Source organism: Aspergillus karnatakaensis (assembly GCF_047715665.1).
Source record: "Aspergillus karnatakaensis strain CBS 102800 unplaced genomic scaffold BJY04scaffold_13, whole genome shotgun sequence".
NCBI lineage: Eukaryota > Fungi > Ascomycota > Eurotiomycetes > Eurotiales > Aspergillaceae > Aspergillus > Aspergillus karnatakaensis.
Genome location: NW_027395725.1, coordinates 330610 through 350357, shown reverse-complemented (window position 1 = coordinate 350357; position 19748 = coordinate 330610). Strand labels below are relative to the sequence as shown.

At 52.2% G+C, this 19748-nt stretch overlaps 7 protein-coding genes and 1 non-coding gene across 8 annotated transcripts in view; 4 read left to right on the top strand and 4 right to left on the bottom strand.

Annotated features, from left to right (window-relative positions):
* Nucleotides 1–1796: 1796 nt before the first annotated feature.
* BJY04DRAFT_23537 (Clr5 domain-containing protein) lies at nt 1797–3683 on the bottom strand. The gene is made up of 4 exons (XM_073719978.1): nt 3072–3683; nt 2616–2860; nt 2477–2563; nt 1797–2392 (listed from the first exon to the last, which is right to left on the bottom strand). The coding sequence occupies exons 1-4, from the start codon at nt 3281–3283 to the stop codon at nt 2145–2147; spliced, it is 792 nt and encodes a 263-aa protein (XP_073573549.1). The 5' UTR covers nt 3284–3683; the 3' UTR covers nt 1797–2144.
* A 90-nt stretch (nt 3684–3773) lies between these two features.
* BJY04DRAFT_184257 (uncharacterized protein) lies at nt 3774–4528 on the top strand (the record flags this gene model as incomplete). Its single annotated transcript, XM_073710582.1, has 1 exon — nt 3774–4528. A coding segment is annotated over one exon (243 nt), but the record flags the coding sequence as incomplete, so codon positions are not given.
* A 4117-nt stretch (nt 4529–8645) lies between these two features.
* Nucleotides 8646–10757, bottom strand: BJY04DRAFT_23411 (beclin 1). Its single transcript, XM_073719975.1, has 2 exons — nt 10388–10757; nt 8646–10320 (listed from the first exon to the last, which is right to left on the bottom strand). The coding sequence occupies exons 1-2, from the start codon at nt 10470–10472 to the stop codon at nt 8786–8788; spliced, it is 1620 nt and encodes a 539-aa protein (XP_073573547.1). The 5' UTR covers nt 10473–10757; the 3' UTR covers nt 8646–8785.
* On the top strand, nt 10583–12921 carry BJY04DRAFT_23458 (Myb-like DNA-binding domain protein). The gene has a single exon (XM_073719977.1). It carries the CDS (start codon nt 11043–11045, stop codon nt 12717–12719), a length of 1677 nt encoding a protein of 558 aa, XP_073573546.1. The 5' UTR covers nt 10583–11042; the 3' UTR covers nt 12720–12921.
* A 1-nt stretch (nt 12922) lies between these two features.
* BJY04DRAFT_23433 (putative cysteine synthase) lies at nt 12923–14615 on the bottom strand. Its single transcript, XM_073719976.1, has 5 exons — nt 14197–14615; nt 14082–14141; nt 13919–14037; nt 13224–13870; nt 12923–13171 (listed from the first exon to the last, which is right to left on the bottom strand). Exons 1-5 carry the CDS (start codon nt 14488–14490, stop codon nt 12999–13001), a joined length of 1293 nt encoding a protein of 430 aa, XP_073573545.1. The 5' UTR covers nt 14491–14615; the 3' UTR covers nt 12923–12998.
* Nucleotides 14540–16474, top strand: BJY04DRAFT_184240 (class I SAM-dependent methyltransferase). Its single transcript, XM_073710581.1, has 3 exons — nt 14540–15024; nt 15095–16065; nt 16129–16474. The coding sequence occupies exons 1-3, from the start codon at nt 14712–14714 to the stop codon at nt 16336–16338; spliced, it is 1494 nt and encodes a 497-aa protein (XP_073573544.1). The 5' UTR covers nt 14540–14711; the 3' UTR covers nt 16339–16474.
* Nucleotides 16475–16560: 86 nt separating this feature from the next.
* The window catches only part of BJY04DRAFT_206290 (indolepyruvate decarboxylase family protein), a gene marked incomplete at both ends in the record, with an annotated part of 5884 nt that continues 2696 nt past the window's right edge, over nt 16561–19748 (bottom strand). Inside the window, 3 exons of the mRNA XM_073713694.1 lie at nt 16561–18141; nt 18193–18451; nt 19570–19580. Coding sequence (XP_073573543.1) covers nt 16561–18141; nt 18193–18451; nt 19570–19580 — 1851 coding nt within the window. The remainder of the gene's footprint in view (nt 18142–18192; nt 18452–19569; nt 19581–19748) is intronic.
* On the top strand, nt 18820–18891 carry BJY04DRAFT_t51. The gene has a single exon. It is a non-coding gene; the product is annotated as a tRNA-Met (tRNA).

The window sequence follows — 19748 nt, the reverse complement described above, 5'->3', positions numbered from 1 at the left end:
CCCGTCCCTGTCTGCAGTGTGCAGTGTGCACGCCCATGCCGATGTCCATCGCTGCCGCTGTCGCTCGCACCGGACGAATCGTGTATCCGTCCGAGGCGATAGCGAGTTTAACTTTCCAGACTCTCGTACGATGTACCCGTACTCCGAGTAGGTTATCTTATTTGGAATTCATGAAGCAATTGCAACCATGAGTCTGCGAGTGCGGCCACAGCAATTGGGAGTTGCTTTTTCTTGCTTCTGTATTTGGCTTCCTGGTAACTTTGTTTGACTTTGCGTTTGTTTATTCTTGGTTTTCCCCGCATGCTGATAGTTAGTTATAACTGCGCTGCTGCTTGCTGATGGTGATGTCGTGACTCGTGACAGATTGTATCCCCCATTGTTCGGCGCTCGCGAATGGGAAGCTACGTAGGTACGTAGGTTTCTCTAGACTTCCTGGTGTTCTGTGCGCTTGTGCGACTATCCGGAGAGATCACAACGTGTTGGTGTCGTGGTAAGTTGAGGCATGGAACCCCAGGGTGGGACGCTAATTCGGGGTTTTACTGAGTGCTTGTTGCATGATGCAGCTATAGCTGCAATTGAGTAACGCAGGTCTGGCCGGTTGGGCTGGTCGAGGTAGTGCCTGTATGTAGTGTACACTGCTCATAGGTACAGTACAGGAGAAGGTAGCTCCCCTGTAGATCTGGTCGATTTTCTTGTTGGGGTTCGTTTGGTTTGGTTTGGTTCGGGTCCCGTTCAAATTGTCGATAACTTCAGTTCAAACATCTCCTGGTGCCCGGTTAAGGAGCGGAAGTGCGAGATCGCCTGTAACTTCAGTCGTTGACCTCGATTTGGATTTGTTTTCCAAGCCCAACCCCACGACAGCGATCTCCCGGCCCCCGTTTATGACTTAGGCCAGGGCAGGTATTTTAGGTTGTCTGTTACCTGTTGATCACCCATCTAGTCCGCTAGACCGCTGGTCCGTGCTTGTCTTGAGTCTTGACTCTTGTTGAAGGATTGCCTGATCCGACTATCCGATAGGCTGCCCTGGGGGTTCGAACCGGTTTGTTGCCCTGTTGCCCGATCTAGCGTGGCAGCCTGCGGTCGGAATCGGGAGTGTGGATAGCAGAAGTCGATCGTTGACCGGGGTAATGACAGCCATTGATAGGGTCGAGGGGCGTGAGGCTAGGAGAAAAAAGCCTGGAAGATTGTGGGTCTGTTGACTTGGAAGTTGGCCGGTTCGTTGTTTATTGGGAGATGATATTAGACGTAACAAGGTTGTGGCTTTTCAGATCGAGGCGGCGGCGCCAATCCCCCTCGATGCTGGCTGCATCGCGCATCGCGGGATGTGTAAGGTCTTGATGTGCTGTAATCTGCAACTGGGATTCGGATCCTCGTTCCGGCCCCCCAAGGGGGTCCATGAGAAAAAGCAATTCGGGTCCAGACTGGTGGGCCCGTCATTCCTTCAGGCATCAAGGGGTGTTGATCTCCATGAGATCGATGGGCCTTGACCTGATCTGATCTGACCTGACCTGTCTAGGCCGGTTATGGATCCGTTATTGGTACCCGATGTAGGCGGGCTTGCCGGCTGGTGCGTCACTGCGTATACGGATAACGGAGATAACGACGGAGAGACAGAGGAGGAAGGCGGACGCAGAATGGCGTAATGTGATCTACCTTGCGATCTGAACCAGCCAGTAGCTCTTGGCTCGAGGTAACAGTGGTGGCTCTGTGGAAAGCGAAAAGTATACTATAACCAAGAACATTAGATAGAAAAGGGTATCATCTGGACCAGGTCGATGTTGACCAACAGTCCCATCTTCGTTTCGTCACATCATCTTTTTGTTCTCCTGCTCAGAAACTCCATCCTACATCCGGCCAGACAATCAAGCCCATACATGATCTATAATCAACACATTCTGGAATGGTAAACAGCGAAACAGAGAATATAGAGCAAAACAACACAAGCACCAGAGTAAGAAACTCCAAGAAATGGTAGCATTACAGTGCGGTACCAGAAGCAGATCGATGATGACATGACCGTGGCCTTCAATCATTGAGAGGGGGCGGCTCGTGCCGTGCATGTCGCCAGTACCCATTATTTATACCAGGAAGTAGATGACGATTCGTGTTTTGGCGGTTTCTCCGGGTCGTTAACAGTCCCAGAGTCAATTATGTGGGTATCGAGACTCATCAACCGCAAAGAATCGGGCGCTATCTTTGTCAAGTTTCTCACCGAGAAACTCCATTTTCTTTTGGAAAAGACCTAGATCACCGAAAGCAGGCGTGCCCTCTGCAACGGGCGGAAGCGTCTCAAAGGCGGTCAGGCTATCATAGGTCGAGGCCGGGCTGAAAGTGCTTGAAGGGGATTTTGTTTCGTCCATTTCAGAGTCGGGGAGGGAATCTAAGTTATCGTCTGGGTGAAACTCCATTAATGTCAACTCTAACATGTGTGGTATGCATTGAGGTGCTGAAGAACGATATAAATGGGGGGTCTCACATGAATGATGATTATCCGGATTAGGGGAGAGAGTGAGCGCTCTCTCGTCTGGTGGTGGGGTATAGTAGCTCATATCTGAGGGTGTTGCTGGGTCGATCGTCAACAGCTGCAGCAGTAGAACAGACAAGTGAGGGCATACCTGGCTCAGGACTGTCGCGGAGGGGCTCTGTCGGACGAGGCTCGCTGCTGTCGACGTTGGGTCCGTATCGGCGAACGAAGCGTGCAATGCGCTTGTGGTCGACCTTTTGGCCGGCGACTCGAAAGACGGTTTGCTTGCCTTTGGCGGCCCTCTTTCGCTGCTTTCGAACCATAATGCTAATCTCCTTGGCCTTGATGTTCTTGCGAATATTCCAAGCGGCCAGTCGATCTTTATATTGTTTCTCCCTATAGGACGGTTAGACCCTTGTGATCTGACAAGTGACTTGTGATGGAAAGTATCCAAGGGATGAGAAATTTGGGGGGGTAAAAAGCAAGCAATACGAGTGAAAGTAGTAGTTGGGGGAGTTGGTGCAGTAGCAAACAAGTGACCTGTTTGGGGACGGGGAGCTGTGAGGAGGGGCTGAAGGAAAGGAAAGGAAAAGAAAGGAGCACGAACGAGGCGACAAATTTATGTTCGCGCTCCATGATTCTTTTGACGTCTCGAAGCTTTAGTTGATCATCGCGATAAAGTTGCTCAATGACCGGACGGTATCTGTTCCAGTCCTCTGATCTGCGAGGGCGAAATACGTGGGAGGCGGCGGGAGAGGAAGATGAGGTGGGCGTGGGAGTTGAGAAACTAGAGGACGAAGGGATGGAACCTTCCATCATGAACACCACAGAGATGGTGGACTGGCAGCAGTCATAGTCTGGGGTTGGAGACAGTCGATCTCACGAGACCGAGGCCGGCACTGAGACACGAGAGAGAGTGCGTGTCGGAGAGACTGAGAGAGACGGTGGTTCAGATCGAGGGTGTGGGGTGGAGAGAGTAGAGTAGGTAGGTAGTGGTGTGAGATTGAGAAGGAAGAAGGGCAAGAGACAAATCTTATGTACTTCGTAAGAGAGCCAGAGCGTTGTCGAGGTGGTCAGAGCAGCAGCAGCAGTAGTAGCAGAAGTAGCAAGCAGCAAGCGAGCGCAGAGTTGAGGGAGCAGACGCAAAGGGTTGTTAGGTAGGTAGGAGGTAGGTAGTTTTATCGCGATGATGTCGTCGGAAGAAGCGACTCGATTAATATTAAAATACTGTTAGGTTAGTAGAGATTCAGGGAAGGATTAGTAGGAGTATAAAGTCGACAAGTTAAATCCTTCGCTGTCAATAATAATATCAACCAGAGCTATGCATGTATGGAATTCAGCCTTCTTGCTTCCTTTTTTTTCCTTGTTTCCTTTTTTGTTTCTCATCCCGTCTGTTTTCGATCATTTATTTTGGAATTTGCGATTAAAACATTCCTGCTGAAACAAGCCCAACCTGACAGATGGACAAGCTGCCTCCCAGACACACGACCGTACTTCTACAGGCAACCGGGTGGTTCGCCTTTCGCCGCCGGAAACAAGTCAAGGACGGGCGCTAGACAAAGTACCCAAGAGTGGACTGGATAGCGTCTGACTAGTGCCGCTACCTTTTGGAGCGACTTGCTGCTGGAGAGCGTATCCATGCTTCCCCGACCCAATCACAGCTCTGCCGCAAGAGGTCTGTGTGTACTTTTGTTCCCATTCTTCGTACTTCTTTTCGCCTCGGCATGGGGTTGGGGGGAGGACAACCCGACGCATCTAGTTGCAAACAAATCAGTATGCGAAACGACACCTCCAAACAAACTCATGGGAAAAAGGGAAACTTCTCTGGATGGCGACGAGGGTGTCAACTAGAAACCCAACCCGCGCGTCCTGTGGGCGACCTGATTAAGGTAAATATTATGATCTCCGACCAACCGTGCAGGAGCCCCGGCGTGCGCCATTTCTGCAGGTGCAACTCCTGCCATCCCAAGCTTAGTAGCGCAGTTAACGATCTCGCTAGCCCGGTCAATACGGAGATTCCCATCGCCCTGATCTCGCTTTGCTTTTTCTTCCTTCCAATTATGGGGGTGCAGCTTTTTGTTGTTTTCTTTTTGCCCCCATCTGGTCTGACAGCGTCCTTGATATTGACAGGGATCGGACGATGCGATCCTGGCCTCCGGGTTCGATGACTCGATGTACTACTGCAGGCTGAAGTACCTCGAGACTGGAGTACAGAATGTACTTTGGCCCTGGAGAGCGACAATGTCAGAGTACCAACGTGAGGAGCAGGACCGGCTCCAGCCTACCCGCGTCCGTGATGGAGTACTCCGTAGTCTGAAGGTCTTAGCCCTGGAGGCAGTGGAGGACAACTCCTCAGTCACAGGTTGGGTTAGACTGGGAGGAAGGTTAGGCACCGTTGACGTTGACTTTGTTCCTGCGGCTCCTCATCGCCATGCCTGTCAGTGTCAATCTGGTCGGGTCCGGACTATCCGCCATTCTGCGTCTCCACAGCCTGGAATCCGAGGTGTCTGATTTGCTTTCGGCCGGTCTTGTTCAAGGAATGCAATTATTAGACTGGCGAGTGTATCATGAGGAATTTCCAACGGCGTGGCTGATCGGTGAGATACATTTTTTTCCTTCGCGGAAGGTTGCTCTTGACGAAGCGAAAAAGAGGCCTGAGCTTCGACTCAAGCCCAGTGGCGCCAATCCGACCCTTTGGTCCTATAGAAAATTGTCGAATCCCTTTTCCTTTTTTTTTCCTCGACCATTCAATTAAACAGACAGAAAAAGAGAGGAAACTTCGGCCCGCAATGACGGTGACAGTCTGGCAGTTTCATGGTGAGGTCGTGAGGTCCAACACATCACTACTACTCAACAACAGACATCAACAAGCTGTATGCCGCCCCATCCGGACCGTTACCGCTGCACTTGACTCTCCAGTGTCCACTAGTCCGATAGCATTACTAGCTACTACTACTGCAAAAGTTCCACTTGCGAGGCAGAAAAAAGACCATCGTCTCCATCCCGCCACGTCGCCCTTTTCTCACAGCCTGCCTCCTCAACCAATCCGCAGTCTTGCTTCCTGACACCTCCGGATAGGCTCTCCTGCATCCGGTCCAAGGTACTCCTAACATTGCTGTTTCTTCCATCCATCAGTTATATTTCATATCGGAGGCTCACTGCATAGATCCTACAGTACAGAGAACCACTCCGAGTCAGGTTGCACATGCCCAATATCCAAGAGCATAAACCAACCGGCTTGCTTCCCGTCGATCGACTCTGTGATGCCATTGTGGACCCTTACTGTAGCTGTTGTCGCCTACCGCGCTTGCCTTGGTGGTTTGTACGTAGTCCTCATAGTATCGACGGTTGAAGACTGCGTACTCTGTATACAGAAACAGACCGATGTTCCATATTTCCGAGACCGTCGCCTGCCACTTCATCTCAACCTATATCGTATCCCGTATAGTACTCCGTACAGTAGATAGCGGTCAACATCAGAAACAAGTGTCGTCAAAAAAAGCATCTCCATCCCAAAGTTCTAGATTCCAGACTAGACCGACCTTCCCCAGAATCAGAAACAGAACCAGAAACAGCATCCACTCGCCTCTCTGCGTAGTACTCCATCATCCATCCCGTCCCTCCCTCCCCCCTCAGGCCCGGCATCCAGTGGCAGTCCAGCCGTGGACTCCAAGTCAAATAGCTCTAACACAACCTCCGCATCTTGCCTAGCTCTGCCGCTCTCTCAGCCTATGCTCACAGAAACATGAAAAACAAATCCAGCCTTCATAGTTGATACATCTATCTGTCCGTCCTCCATCCGAGCCAAAGAACGTGCCCTGGCCCTGGCCCCTGGGGCGTACATACTCATACAGTAGTAGCAGTAGTAGCAAGTTATGGAATCCATTGAAGTGGATCTAATCTACAGTAGTTCAACTCAATCATGAATCTACAGTAGGCTTAGCCAACATGACCTGTCACACTCCCACTCGCAACCAAGCTAAACTAGTCACTAGCATAACCATTAACGACCTGCAAACCACGAGTGGAGCACCCTCTCATCGAGATCCGTTAACGAGTCACCGTGAATGGTCGAGTTCGAGGGCGTATCTGGATCCAGCCGATGAGGCGCAAGGGGTGGCGTGGATCTGCGTGCTTAAGGTTGGTGACGGAGCACTTAGTACTTACTACTTAGTCTTCAGGGAGTTTGAGTTTTGAGTCTGCACGGACGGTGCTGTAGGAGATGGAGGAGGAAGAGATAGTGGCCTATCGGGTGCCTTCTTCGCTACCCTAGTTTTGCTCGAGGTTCGTGCTGTGCAGGAGATCTTTTGGTTTTACGGTACGGTGGAGGTTAGGATGGGAAAAGAGGTGTCTGGTTGGAAAGAGGTGAGACTGAGAATGAGACTATGGATGTGCAATAGTGCATTGCGTGTCTAAGACTGGCGCGACGCTGCATGTGCATGGATTGAAATTCCTTGGAGGCTGATTCTAGTTCTAGAAGATGGGGTTGAGAAGGGACTTGGAAGTTGGATGTTGGATGTCATGGCGTGGCGTGGTGGAGAGACACAGGTGCTACAATGCGATATGCATGTCTAAGATGAGTGGCCTCGTGCGAAAGGGGTTTCCCCCCTTGCTTTCAACGTTGAAACTGAATAAGTGACACAGGGTCCAGAGTATACAGTACCGTTATTCCTCTTGTTTACTCTGTGCTTCACTACTTCTCACATGGGGAGTGGTAGGATACCCTACTCGCTACGGGGGTACAACATCGAGATGAGGGCTAATTTTGACAAAAGTACGACTTGACGAGAACAATGGTAGCCGAGATGCAACTAGCTTACAGATGACCTCCTGCGCAGCCTCAATTATCCCAGTTTCACGCGGAGGGCGGCTCGCTACTCAGACTTGACTTGTTCATGTGCTGCTGATTCCATCTCGGTGCTGATCCTAAACACCCGCTCAGGAATGTGATTCGCCGCGGAATGTTGACCCCCGATGCATGCCAGACTCAGAGTCACGGATAAGGACCGCCGACGGTGGGTGAGACGGCTGAGAACTGAGATGTCACAAGTCACAGCCTCAGGGCGACACGAACTAGCAAGGATGGATGATTCCAACAAAGAGGATGGAGAAACGAAGAGACCAAGAGACAGGGTGCCTCGTGTGGCCGGGAGCGGGCCGAAACATTCCTGGTTGACGTGTAGGATCAACATCGCCGGAAATGGATGTGTTTTTTTGTCAGACTCAGTCGACGACTCGACGTCCTAGTCAGTAGCGTATGCGAAGTCCGGAATCCGGAGCAGAGTATGACGGTGTCAGGAGACTAGACCCGACGGGGTGGGTTCGTAGAATGCTCGAATAGCCACGGTAGCGTGGCTGCATTATTGACTCCTTTGTTGCGTTTCTTTGTTCCCCTGCCGCAAGCCCCATCGCCTCTCCCGTGCCTTTTGTTTCCTTTTTCTGAGGGCCCCAAAACAATGGAACGAGCACTGCAGGATCCTGGCGGGAAAGGCGACCATGAGCGTGGGATGATGCGAGCCAACAACTCCAAGACGAGGCGTCTTCGTCACCATACCAAGCTCGGTGTATCAAGGGGAACAGGCTGGGCCCCGGCAACCAGTGACCGACAGATCATTACCATCGCTTACAGGACGGTGGTTCGATTCTAGGCCACCTAAAATGATGATCTCCCGCCGCCGGTTGTTGTTCTTTGTTTATCAACTCAAGCCAAGACGACAAGAAGAACCGCAGGGGCGAGCTTCGGGATTGGAAGTACGGAGTACCCTCAAGATCCGGCTTCTTGGTTACTGTTGATTGATTTCGAATTGGGCGTCAGTATGTAAGTCCCGAAGAGGGGATCATCATCCTATCATCCCCTTCTCCGTTAAAGCAAGATTCTCCGGCATGAGGTCGCATTCTCGCGGGGCGCAAAAAAGGAAAAAGAAAAGAAACCATCGTCATAGGCTGGCTCATGGTCCTCCGGCTAGTGCGGCGCGCTGGTGTCGGTGATAACCAATATTGCAGTCGCGCAGGCAAGGCAAGGAACGAACCAGCAGACACCATGCCATTGTGTCTGCCAAGCGAGGCAATACGCAAGGGCGACGCGAGTGGTACTTTGTGAGCTTGCGCGGACAAGATACACTGAGTGATGGACCTGCGGTCTAAGACAAGTTTCCTGGTTGGAGGGAATTATAGGGATTAGGTATACACTTGTACGAAACTGGTCAACGGGTCAAATTCAACGATCCCGAAAACGGTTTAGCACCCATGCCGAACGCCAGAACGGGGAAATATGAGGTGGCCCGTGTGAGATGACATCTGCGATCTCATGCTACTTGAGCTCTATTTCTGGGAAGGGCTGGCTGTCGCCAGTCTAGCGTGCTCTCCTGCAGCAACGGCTGCCGCTGCGACGGCGGCTGAATTGGTCGAGCCTGCGCTAGAAACGTTGCTAGCATGCGCCAACAGGAATTTGCAACATGTCAAGGTATACTTGCAGGCACGCGTCCAGGCCTCGTCGTTCTGGTTGAACCCAAGCTTGATACTGGCATCGCCAATCTTGTCCCGTTTAATAGGGTATGGCAGTTTCAGTCCGGGTACAACGGCACCAGCCTGGTCTCGGCGATTGGAGCGTATGGTGGCTGGCGTATTCTCCACAAACTCACCCAGTTGACGCAGACAATCCAGAAAGGCCACCATTCCTGCATCGAACCGGCGGTGAAGCCAGGGAATATGAAGCGGTAGGTCTCCTGAAGAAAACAATTCAAGGCTGGTGACCTTCGGGGCCCCTGAAAGTGTCGCATTGCCACCAGCGACCGTCGACTGCGCCGGCGATGGTCGTGGATACTCGATTTTATCGATTTTGGACATCGATCCCATCGGCTTTATCCGGTAACCCTGAAACTGGAAATTCAGCTTGTCAGCAATGGTAGCGAGCAACAGCGCGGCCTGGCCCCAGGCGGCATTGATTTCAGGCCATTCCACCGAAGGGTTAGCCAGCCGTCCCAGACGGAGACTGTTGATGGTCCCAAAGTACCCATCGTGGCCAATACAAAAGGCATCGTTGTAGACATTGGTCCGCTGCAGCCTTTCCAGCTGCCTAGAATCATGGTCAAATTTCATGTTCAGCGCATCCCGCTCATTCTGGAAATCAGCAAGGACCAAAGAGAAGGCATTTCGATCGCGCCAAAACTTTTCCTCCTCAGAATCTAGCTGCCGAGACTCCTCTTCCAATTGTGCAATCTCCTCGTCCAAGGCTGATGTCTCCTTTTCCAGCGCAACGAGCTCCGCAAAGGCTGCCTCTTCGGCCGCCAGTGTATCCTTCAGGGACTGCTCAGCTGCCTCTGTTTCCTCCTGCGTCGGAACAGACGAATTCAGGTTCCGTAGAAATGTGATGTATGCATCCCGCTCCTTCGTAGCTTCCCCTAGCCGCTGCTGCAGGCCTTCCACTAGCATCTCTGTGCATTCGGTGCAGATCGGATGATCAATATCAGAACGAGAGGATATAATCTCGAATAGACGGCTCGTGCGCTCAACCTGCTCTGCAAAGGACCCATTCTCTGCGCCGTGCTCATCGCTCTGCATGTTCGAAGTCCGATTGCCCTTCGGCGATTGGCTATCGCTATTCACTCCGGCCGTATGCGGGGCGCCGACTTGGGACTCTGTGAGCATAACAAACGACATATTACCACTATCGCCTCGCCCTAGCCCTGATGGCGTGGTGAAACCGCCGCCGCCGTGACGGGGTGCCGTAATCGATCGTCGATATACCGGTGACGTTGCATTTTTGGAAGCTCGATCGTAGAGGTCTCGGCGTTCTTGAGGGTATGATAGGCGAGAGGAGCTCGTAGAGTATTCCGGGACAGTCTTCCCTGTTGAGCCTGGAATTACAGCGCAATCCGGTCAGCTTCCATCATAAAAACCAGTATCGGTAGAGAAGTGGTGTACCGATAAGCAAGTCAAAGGCAGCTGGATTAAGGGACTCGAGTGAGCCGTCCAGCTTTAGCGGGGTGCGACACTTCTGGCACTGCATGTTGGCTGATAGTTTTTAGAAGCGGTGCTCTAGTCATTCTGGTGGCATAACAGAGGGTGGAGGGAGATGGTGAAGCTGTTGATGTGTTGATGGGTTAGGAGGAGGTCGGGAGAGAACGTCATGCGGAAAGCCGCCGACAATGTTTTTGGTGTCCGCCTTTGCTTTGACAAACCTCCAAAGGTTATTTTGTTGTTGTGTTGGACGAACAACAATAATAATGCTGCTTCTTACGCATAATCAGAAATCGCTGCATCTTTTACTCCCAGAATGAAAGCCAGTCAATGACTTCATCATTGTCCTGCCACTCGCATAGGATTGTGGTTGCTTCTCTCGCTTCAGCTACCGTACCTTGTCTGCGCCGCTTTGTTGCAAACAGATACCTCGGAGCACTACTTGACTGAAATCTTTGATCTGTGATTGTGCTCTGAATTGCTATCGAATACCGCTTTTTATGCTACAACTGCTGCATCAATTCTAGCTTGCCTTAGATCCATCTCTCGTTCGCGCGCCGGTCACTCCTCCCCACTCCGCTACTTCATTCTGACCACTAAATCGCCATTGTCTAAGAATATGGAAGGCCCATCGAAAAGGAAGAGGCTGTCCCCTTCACCAGAGGGCGACGACGAACCTAGCGACGTTGACTTACACGAAGCACGTGCTCAAAACGACCTGCGCCTGAAATCCATCTTCGAGGGTATCTTTGAAAAGTACGGTCGGGACTTTACAGATGTCGGGGACGAAATCGATCTTCAGACAGGGGACATACTCGTGAATAACGGGCATCTTCATGCATTGGAGGAGGGGAGAAACCCCGAGGCACTGGGTGACATTGGGGACTGGTTGTCGGATGATCCAGATTCCCAGGATCGGTCAAATGAACAACCAGAAAACACAGAAGGAGATCCCCTGAGAGGACGCCCTCACAAGCGGGAATCCGACGATGGCGTCCGAGAAGAGAACGGCGACCACCCCGGCCGTAGAAGAGTGACATCCATACTATCACAGCTTCTCCCCGAGAACCGGCGCGAAACTCTCGATGGTGACGAGGATGGGAGTGCATCGGAGGCTGAAGACGACAGGTCAAGCCTAGATTCTTTGTTGGACACTGCACTATGCATCCAGGATACGCGCTCCCAGGAAGTTGGGACGGGCGAGGCCACCTCCGAAAAAGCAAATCCAGTGCCCGAAGGATTCAACCAATCTCAGGCCGAACATAATGAGACACTCGATGAGACTGTGGACCCAATTTGGCGTGTTCCTGAGATCACTGCAAAGTTCTCAACCCCAGCGCATCAGCTAAGTCGATCTAGACCAAAACCTGCCATCAGTACAGTACGTTCTCAATCCCCACCTGGGGCGGGCTCCCTCTGGGCCCTCCCGCGGTCATCAACGCGGAACACGGATCTCGTGAAAAGGAGGAAGCAAAAGGACAGCCCGAAGAAACAGAAAAAGCATCATTCCAGCCCTGTCGTCTGCGACTGGTCCTTTGCTGATGCTCCAGATGGAAGCGAATCCGACGATCCGCTACAGGAGGCCTACGAGCCATCTCCTACCCCCAAGCGGGCCATCTACATCAGGGAGAAGCGCAAGGGCCCTTTCTCGGCAAGTGGTACGAAAAATACATGCAGTTACTGCAAAATGACATTTTCCCAAGAAGGTTATGTCACGCATCTGAGGGCTGTGCTCTCTGATCCTGCAGACTCCCAACATGATCTCATACAACTGAAGAGGCAACTAGACTCGGTCACTGGTAGCCCTGCTACAGAGCAGGCTTCCGGCGCCACATTTACAGCCAAATCTTCTGTTCGTCCGGCTAATATACTAAAAACTGGGCTCGATGGGAAGGAGGGTCAAGGATCAAACCACGAATTGACTCCTACAAGCAACAAACGCACGACGCACCCTCTAGATCCAGATGAAGCTAAACTCATGATTCAGTCAAAGCATTTTCAAGGATTGGATTGGAAGGGGATCATGGACCGCTTTCCGCAGAAGAAGCTTGCCAACGTGAGATCGTGGCACCATGTTCATTGGAATGCTCGACAATCGAACCCCCCTCCATTGTCCAGACCCTGGTCAAAAGACGAACTCGAGGGATTGCAGAAACTAAAGGACCAACCGGGACTGACTTGGTCTGAGATCCGTGCTGAGTTTCCAGGGCGGTTGCACGCGGAAATCGAGTTCAAGTTATTGCAAATTTGGGCAACCGGCAACGTTGGCCACCCACAAGAGGGCCCGTCCTCGTAGCGTGTCAGCAGAGCGGACGAACTAGCATGTGAGAGGCCTGGCGTCCTGTCCTCAGTGGCGATTCAACGGGCTGTGAAGTCTGCACTATGTAGTAGCGTTATGATAGTCGAGCGCTTTGCTGAGAAATCGCAAGCACGGACAGGAGGACCCGGCTCTTATCTCGTTGCATTAATGGTCGCGCGGAAAATCTAGCTTAATCCTCGCAAAGAGTGAATAGACCAGTTTCCATAACACCGAGATATTGTCTGGGTTCGAATGCAGAACAACGAGGCTAGCCAATCACTGCTCCTCCGTCGCGTTCAAAACATCCTCCAGCTTGGTGTCAACCGCACCCCCAACATCGCCAGCCTTGGCCCAGAACCGGGAGAGATGTCTTGAGCCCGAGTCAGACAGCATTGTAACGATCCTGTGGCCTGGTCCGAGTTTCAATGCTGTCTTGACGGCAGCAAAGCCTATAGCAAGGGTCAATCATGGCTCCCAACATGATACTGTATTAGAACTTACAGTTGACAGCACTGCTGCTTCCAGCAAAAATACCATCCTTCTCAACAAGCCACCGAGCCATTGCCAAAGCCTGTGCATCCGTTACTCTCACGGCATCGTCAACAAGCTCCCGCCCAGCTTCAAAGTTCGCCGTCACACGATTGATCCCAATGCCCTCCACGATCGTGTCAACCTGCCTTCGCCGGCGCGTCCCTTCCTTTTCCTTTGGATCAAACATGACTCCATATCGGACTCGATTGTACAGCCCGCTGCCTTGAGGGTCGGCCAATACGACAGTCAAGTTGGGTAACTTTGGTTTGAGGAATAGCGCCACGCCAGAGATGGTGCCTCCAGTGCCGGCTCCTGCAACAATAGCATCAAGACGACCATCGCACTGGGCGTAGATCTCCGGCCCAGTGCCGTCATAATGGGCTCGCCAGTTTGCCTCGTTTTCGAATTGGTCGGCGAAGTACCCTCTTCCGTGACGTGATGGAGTTCCTGGTGATGACTCGGGTGCGGAGGACAGCGTGTGAGCTTGTGCGAGAGCCCGAGCCCGGTTGACAAAGTTGTCTTTTTCCACGATTGGTGCTGGAGGGACACGGTCGACTATTGCGCCTAGCTTGAGCAGGAGGTTGGATTTCTCAATTGCCTGGTCTGATGGCATACAACTGTTTGCAGGTCAATTGGAGTCTGCTCGTGTTGCATGGAGGGCTTACATGTGCGCGAGGTAGCCCTTTGCTCTGGCCAGCGTAGCCAATGAGATACCTGTTGATCCAGACGTTCCTTCGTAGACTGTATCGCCTGAGTGGGGAGTCAACAGTCCTCTCTCCTCAGCCTGAGGACGTTAGTGACGTCGAGGTACTTTGCGGGGGCACTTACGATTTCTATCATGCTAAGCGCCACTCGGTCTTTCGAGCTTTGCCCGGCTCCGTTAAGAAACTATAGAGCCGTTAGATATTGAACCTGTATATGTGCACAGCTTTCTGAGACGAACTTCAGCCTTCGCAAGGATCTCGCACCCGGTCGCATCAGACAGGGACTTGATTCGCAAAAGGGGGGTGTTTCCTATGCAACCCTCTATCCCTTCTACAATGGCAGGAGGACCATGCCTTGCAACAAGCCCTGAATGGACATCTTGAATTGATTCTGAGGACTGGAGTCGTCGACGAGCTCGGTACTCTCTAATGCGGTCCTCAATCTCGGGATAGAACAGGTCCTTGACAGCAATTGAGAGGACAACGCCAGCCAGAAAGGCGCTTCCGATGTAGATATGTGAATTGTCCTTCATGAGTGTCCGCGTCTATAGATATATAAACAAAGATTCTATTCAAAGACCAGGTCGATGCTATGCTGGAGGAATGATGCAGCTCGGAAGCTGTGCTAGATGGAGAAAAGCTCGGGCCACCCGAATTTCCGCCCGCATCTGCTCAGAATCCACCCGACAGCAACCAACTTCTCCCTCCACTTCTTCCAGTTCTCCCTTTGCTTTCTTGACGATTGCGGCCTGTGATGGACTCGCCTCTCCTCAACCAGCTGTTTCGGCAGCTCTTCCACCATCCTGCCTGCCAGTCCGTGCGGCCGTCGCCCTCGTCGCACACCTTACGACTCTCCCGACCCCGTCAACAATACCGGTCGATAACGCGCCGGGCGCCGTTTCAGCGCAAGAAGAAGGACGATGGCATGAATTGGACGAGGCGAGGGGACTATCCCAAGGATATCACCGAGGAGTTGAAGACGTACCCGTTTGTGGCAGCACAGGAGCTGCGAGGTAAAAGCAGCAGACCACGCCAGGTGAAGATGTTGACGAGGGAGTTTATTGATGGTGAGATTCATTCTATATATTATGCTCGCTGCTTAGAGACGTCTGGCTGACTTGCCCTTCGCGTAATCAGACAGCCTGTATAATCCGCATTACGGCTACTTTTCCAAGCACGCGACCATCTTCAGCCCTGGGGAGCCGTTCGACTTTAATAATATCGAGGATGGTCCGGCTTTCCACCAGCTGTTAGGGGAGCGCTACACAGAGTTTGAAGATCTGCTAGATGAGAAGAATCCAGATGAGGCTCGGCAGCTGTGGCATACGCCGACGGAGCTATTCCGGCCGTACTATGGGGAAACCATTGCTCGATATCTGGTGTCGAATTACAAGCTGACGCAGTACCCGTACCACGACTTGATCATATACGAGATGGGAGCAGGAAACGGAACGCTCATGCTCAACATCCTCGACTTCATCCGCGATACCGACTACGAGGTCTACCAGCGAACCAAGTTCCGAATCATTGAAATCTCGCCGGCCCTAGCTGGTCTGCAACTGAAGAACTTGAAGGATTCCATCAACGCAGCAGGCCACCTGGACCACGTCGAGATCATCAACAAATCCGTCTTCGAATGGGACACCTACGTCCACTCCCCCTGCTTCTTCCTCGCCCTCGAAGTCTTCGACAACTTCGCCCACGATGCCATCCGCTACGACACCAAAACTGGCCTCCCCCACCAAGGCGGCCTCCTCATCGACGAAGACGGCGAATTCCACGAGTTTTACTCCCCCGAACTCGACGCCCTAGCATCCCGCTTCCTGCGCGTCCGTCAAGCCGCAGCTCGCCGCGATTACGCCCACCCGTTAGGGCCCAAACTCACCCGATCCATCCGCGGAGCCCTACCCTTTCAGAAACCCTTCACAATCCCCGAATACATCCCAACCCGCCTCATGCAGTTCTTTCAAATTCTCGACACATATTTCCCAGGCCACAGGCTACTAGCCAGCGACTTCAGCACCCTCCCGGACGCCGTGCAGGGGATCAATGCGCCAGTCGTACAAACCCGGTACAAGAGACGGACGGTGCCCGTTACCACTCCTTTTGTATGTTTCCTCATCTCTAATCCCCATCTCCGATTTGAAATCGAATCACTTACACATCGATAGGTGCACCAGGGGTACTTTGATATCTTCTTCCCGACAGACTTCAATGTCGTCGAGGACGTCTACCGCGCTGTTACGGGGAAGCTGACGCAGGTGGCGAGCCATGAGGACTTCATGCGGAGGTGGGCGTATATCGAGGATACGGAGACGAGGAGCGGAGAGAATCCGTTGCTGAGCTGGTATAAGAATGCGAGTATGTTGATTACGGTCTAGGTTGAGGTCGAGGGAGTGGAGGGTTGTCGTGTACATACATACATACTTGGGTAGGGATATTGTATTTATAGGTGTCTGTCTGTGCCTGTGCCTGTGTCTGTATTTGAGGCATGAATATCATTACGATGAGCAAGCGGCTGGTTAGAAAGTCCCAATAATATATCCCGTTCAGTCGCTCATATATCATATCACAAATACACAACAATGTAACACTATATAAGCTTAAAGCTTCGCCTTCTCCTCACCTGCACCTGCACCCGCACTCCCACCCTTCGGCTGGTTCTGCCACGCAAAGCCAATCTCCTTGCCAATCCCGGGCTCAACAATAACATTCACCACAGTGACCGTCTCACTTTTGAACCCCTCAATCGTCGCCCTCTCCAGCTCCTCCTCACTCCTCACAAAGAAGCCCTTCCCGCCACACATGCTTGCCAGCATCTCATACCTCGTCTCATACAGCAGACTCGTTGACCGCAGCCCCTTTCCATTCTTGCTATCGTCGCTCTTCGTATCATTGCCTACAGTTTGATCTTGTAAGACTTTCCACTCATCACCTGAGACGCTATCACCGTGATAGATTCCTGAGTTATTGATTACGAAGACCAGCGCTGGGATGCGGTACCGCGCGAGCGTCTCGACTTCCATCGCGCTGAATCCGAATGCGCTGTCGCCTTCGAAGGCGACGATTTTCTTCGGCTTGAATGTGCCATCCGCTGCGGGAATTGCATTGAATGCTTCGTGTGCGGCGACGATGTAGCCTAGTCCAACGCCCATGGTTGCGTATGTGCCTGCGTCGAGGCGCTGGCGCGGGTGGTAGACGGGGAAGATGGAGCGGGAGATGTCCATTGTGTTTGCGCCTTCGGAGACGTACACAATGTTGCCTTCTTCGGGTGGGGTGAGGGTGTTGAGGGCTGTTTTGATGATGTGATAGGCTCGTTGGTAGGTCAGGGGTGTGTTTTGGGGTGTTGGTTTGAGAGCCGCTTTGAGAGCTTTGTCTTCGTTCTTTTTGGCGGAGTCGGCGAGGAGTCGAGGGAATTGTGCGGAGGGTGTGTACTTCCAGTTTGAGAGGGAGGCATTGAGCTGGTCGACGATGAGGGAGAGGTCGCCGACGATTCCGAGTGAGGAGTCTGCGGCGTTGCGGCCGAGTTCTTCGGCGGAGATGTCGACTTGGATTATCTTAGCTTTGGGGAACCATTTGGGGGGCTCGCCGTAGTGGAGGATCCAGTTTAGGCGTGCGCCTAGGACGAGTACGACGTCTGCGTGTTTGAGGACTGCGCTGCGCGCGCTGGATGCGTTTAGAGGGTGCGAGTCGGGGATTACGCCTTTGCCCATGGGCGTGGGTAGGAAGGGGATCTGGGTTTGGTCGACGAGTTGGCAGATGCCTGATTCTGCGCGCGCGTATGCGGCGCCTTTGCCGATGATAACCAGGGGTGCCTTAGCTGTCTTTAGCAGCTGAGTAGCTCTCAAGATCAAGGACGGATCGCCGCTCGCTCGTGGTGGTGATGAGACGAGCACGTCCTCTGGTTGTGGTAGCGCATATTCTGGGGATAGCTTCCCTTGGATAATATCGGCGGGTAGATCAACGAAGGTCGGCCCCGGACGACCATACCAGCATGTCCGGTATGCATTCTTAACCGCACCAGGTATAAAGTCGAGTGACGATGCACGTACGGCCAGCTTCGTATGCGGCGTCAGCAAGGAGATGGCATCCAATTCCTGGAAAGCACCCTTAGTGACTGCAGTCGTCTCGGCTGAGCCAGCAAGCACGAGAAGAGGGAAGTTGTTTGCGGTAGAATTTCCAATCTACCATATACCATGTTAGTCTTATCCGAGTACAAGAATAGGCAACCATACCCCAGCCAACGCATGGAGAACACCAGGTCCTCCGACAACGAGACAGACTCCAGGCCGTCCTGTCATGTATCCATATACACTGGCCGCATAACTGCAGGCTTGTTCGTTTCGGAATGCCACGAAACGTATGCCTAGGTTAATGGCCTCCTCCGCAATCTCGACGACGGGTATACCGACGATGCCGAAGATCACAGTGACCCCGAGGTCGCGCAGAGTGCGCGCGATGAGCTGAGCACCTGTTCGAGTAGCCATACTGGTGCTATTTGGAATAATGAGCAGAGAATTGATTCCTAGCACGAGCAACGTCCCCGGAAAGTGAAGCGGAGAAGGCAACGGTTGGAGCGGAGAACCTTCAGTCTAGATGCGGGACCGAGGTTGAGGTCGAGAGATGGCGTAATACCCACGAACGGTACATTCCTTAGCAATTTGGCGCAGGCCCTTGCTCGGACAAGGTCGGTGGCAGTAGGCATCTGCCATCTGAGGAGCTATAGCAACCTTTTTACGCAGCCTTTGTATCTCTATCTAGGAAGTTATTCACGATCCCAACTTCGGGCAGACGATACTGAGATACTCGGATATTTTACGCAGGCTGATAGTGCTAAAAAACAAATGATCTTACATCAACCCAGCATGTTAGCTCAGGGGAAGAGCGCCGGGCTCATAACCCGGAGGTCCCTGGATCGAAACCAGGACATGCTATCTATATTTTTTCTTCCTTGTTTTCTTCCTCTATCACTAAGGTATCTCTCTGGATTCCTACGGAGTATATATTCGAGAAATGCTTTTTTTTTTAATCCTTGCTGTTACCTATCAGCAAGGGCTTGCTGAGTTCACCCAGAGTAGCAGTGTACAACCCCAGCAGTGAGCACACAGTTAACAAGCATTAAGGAAAACAGGGTGAAGCCCACGTGCAACAGACATTAAGGCTTTTGCTAGGACAAATTCAGTCCTTGGCTTGGTCTTACAGTGTATTTCACCGAAACACTCCTTTGCTCGGGCGATGGTGTGAATCAGATTATGTATATCGATACCCATCGCCTCTCCGTATATACGTAGGCCTCGCCCACAGCCACATACCTTGCCGCGCATTAAACGGTCGTTAGAAGCTTGGAACGGAGTATATATAGCTCTCTTCTTACTGCTGCAGTCGGGGCAGTGTGAAAACCAGTCAGGCGGTCGATCCAGTACAACGGTCTGTGACCGCTGTACACAGAGTCATCTCTTAGGGGACATGTACTACCTACTACCACCATGCCCTGGTGTATAGAAGTCCAGGGGCTAAGGTCCAGTGGAAACTCTCTTGCACAGCATCGAGGCAGTCAGGCCTGCATGTTCCACACGTGTTGTGCAGTATGCCAGCGATCTCCAGTCATATACACCGGCTGCTTCTGACAATCGTGCATTGCGTACGGTAAACTTTGTACGCAGCAATAGCTCGGCCGCTAGGCAAAGCCACCTGTCGACTGCCAATTGACAGAGAAAATGAGGAAAAGGAAAAAAATGCCTCCTTCGTGCATAGCTCCTCGGGTAGAGGATGAAAAAAAAAGGAGGAAGAG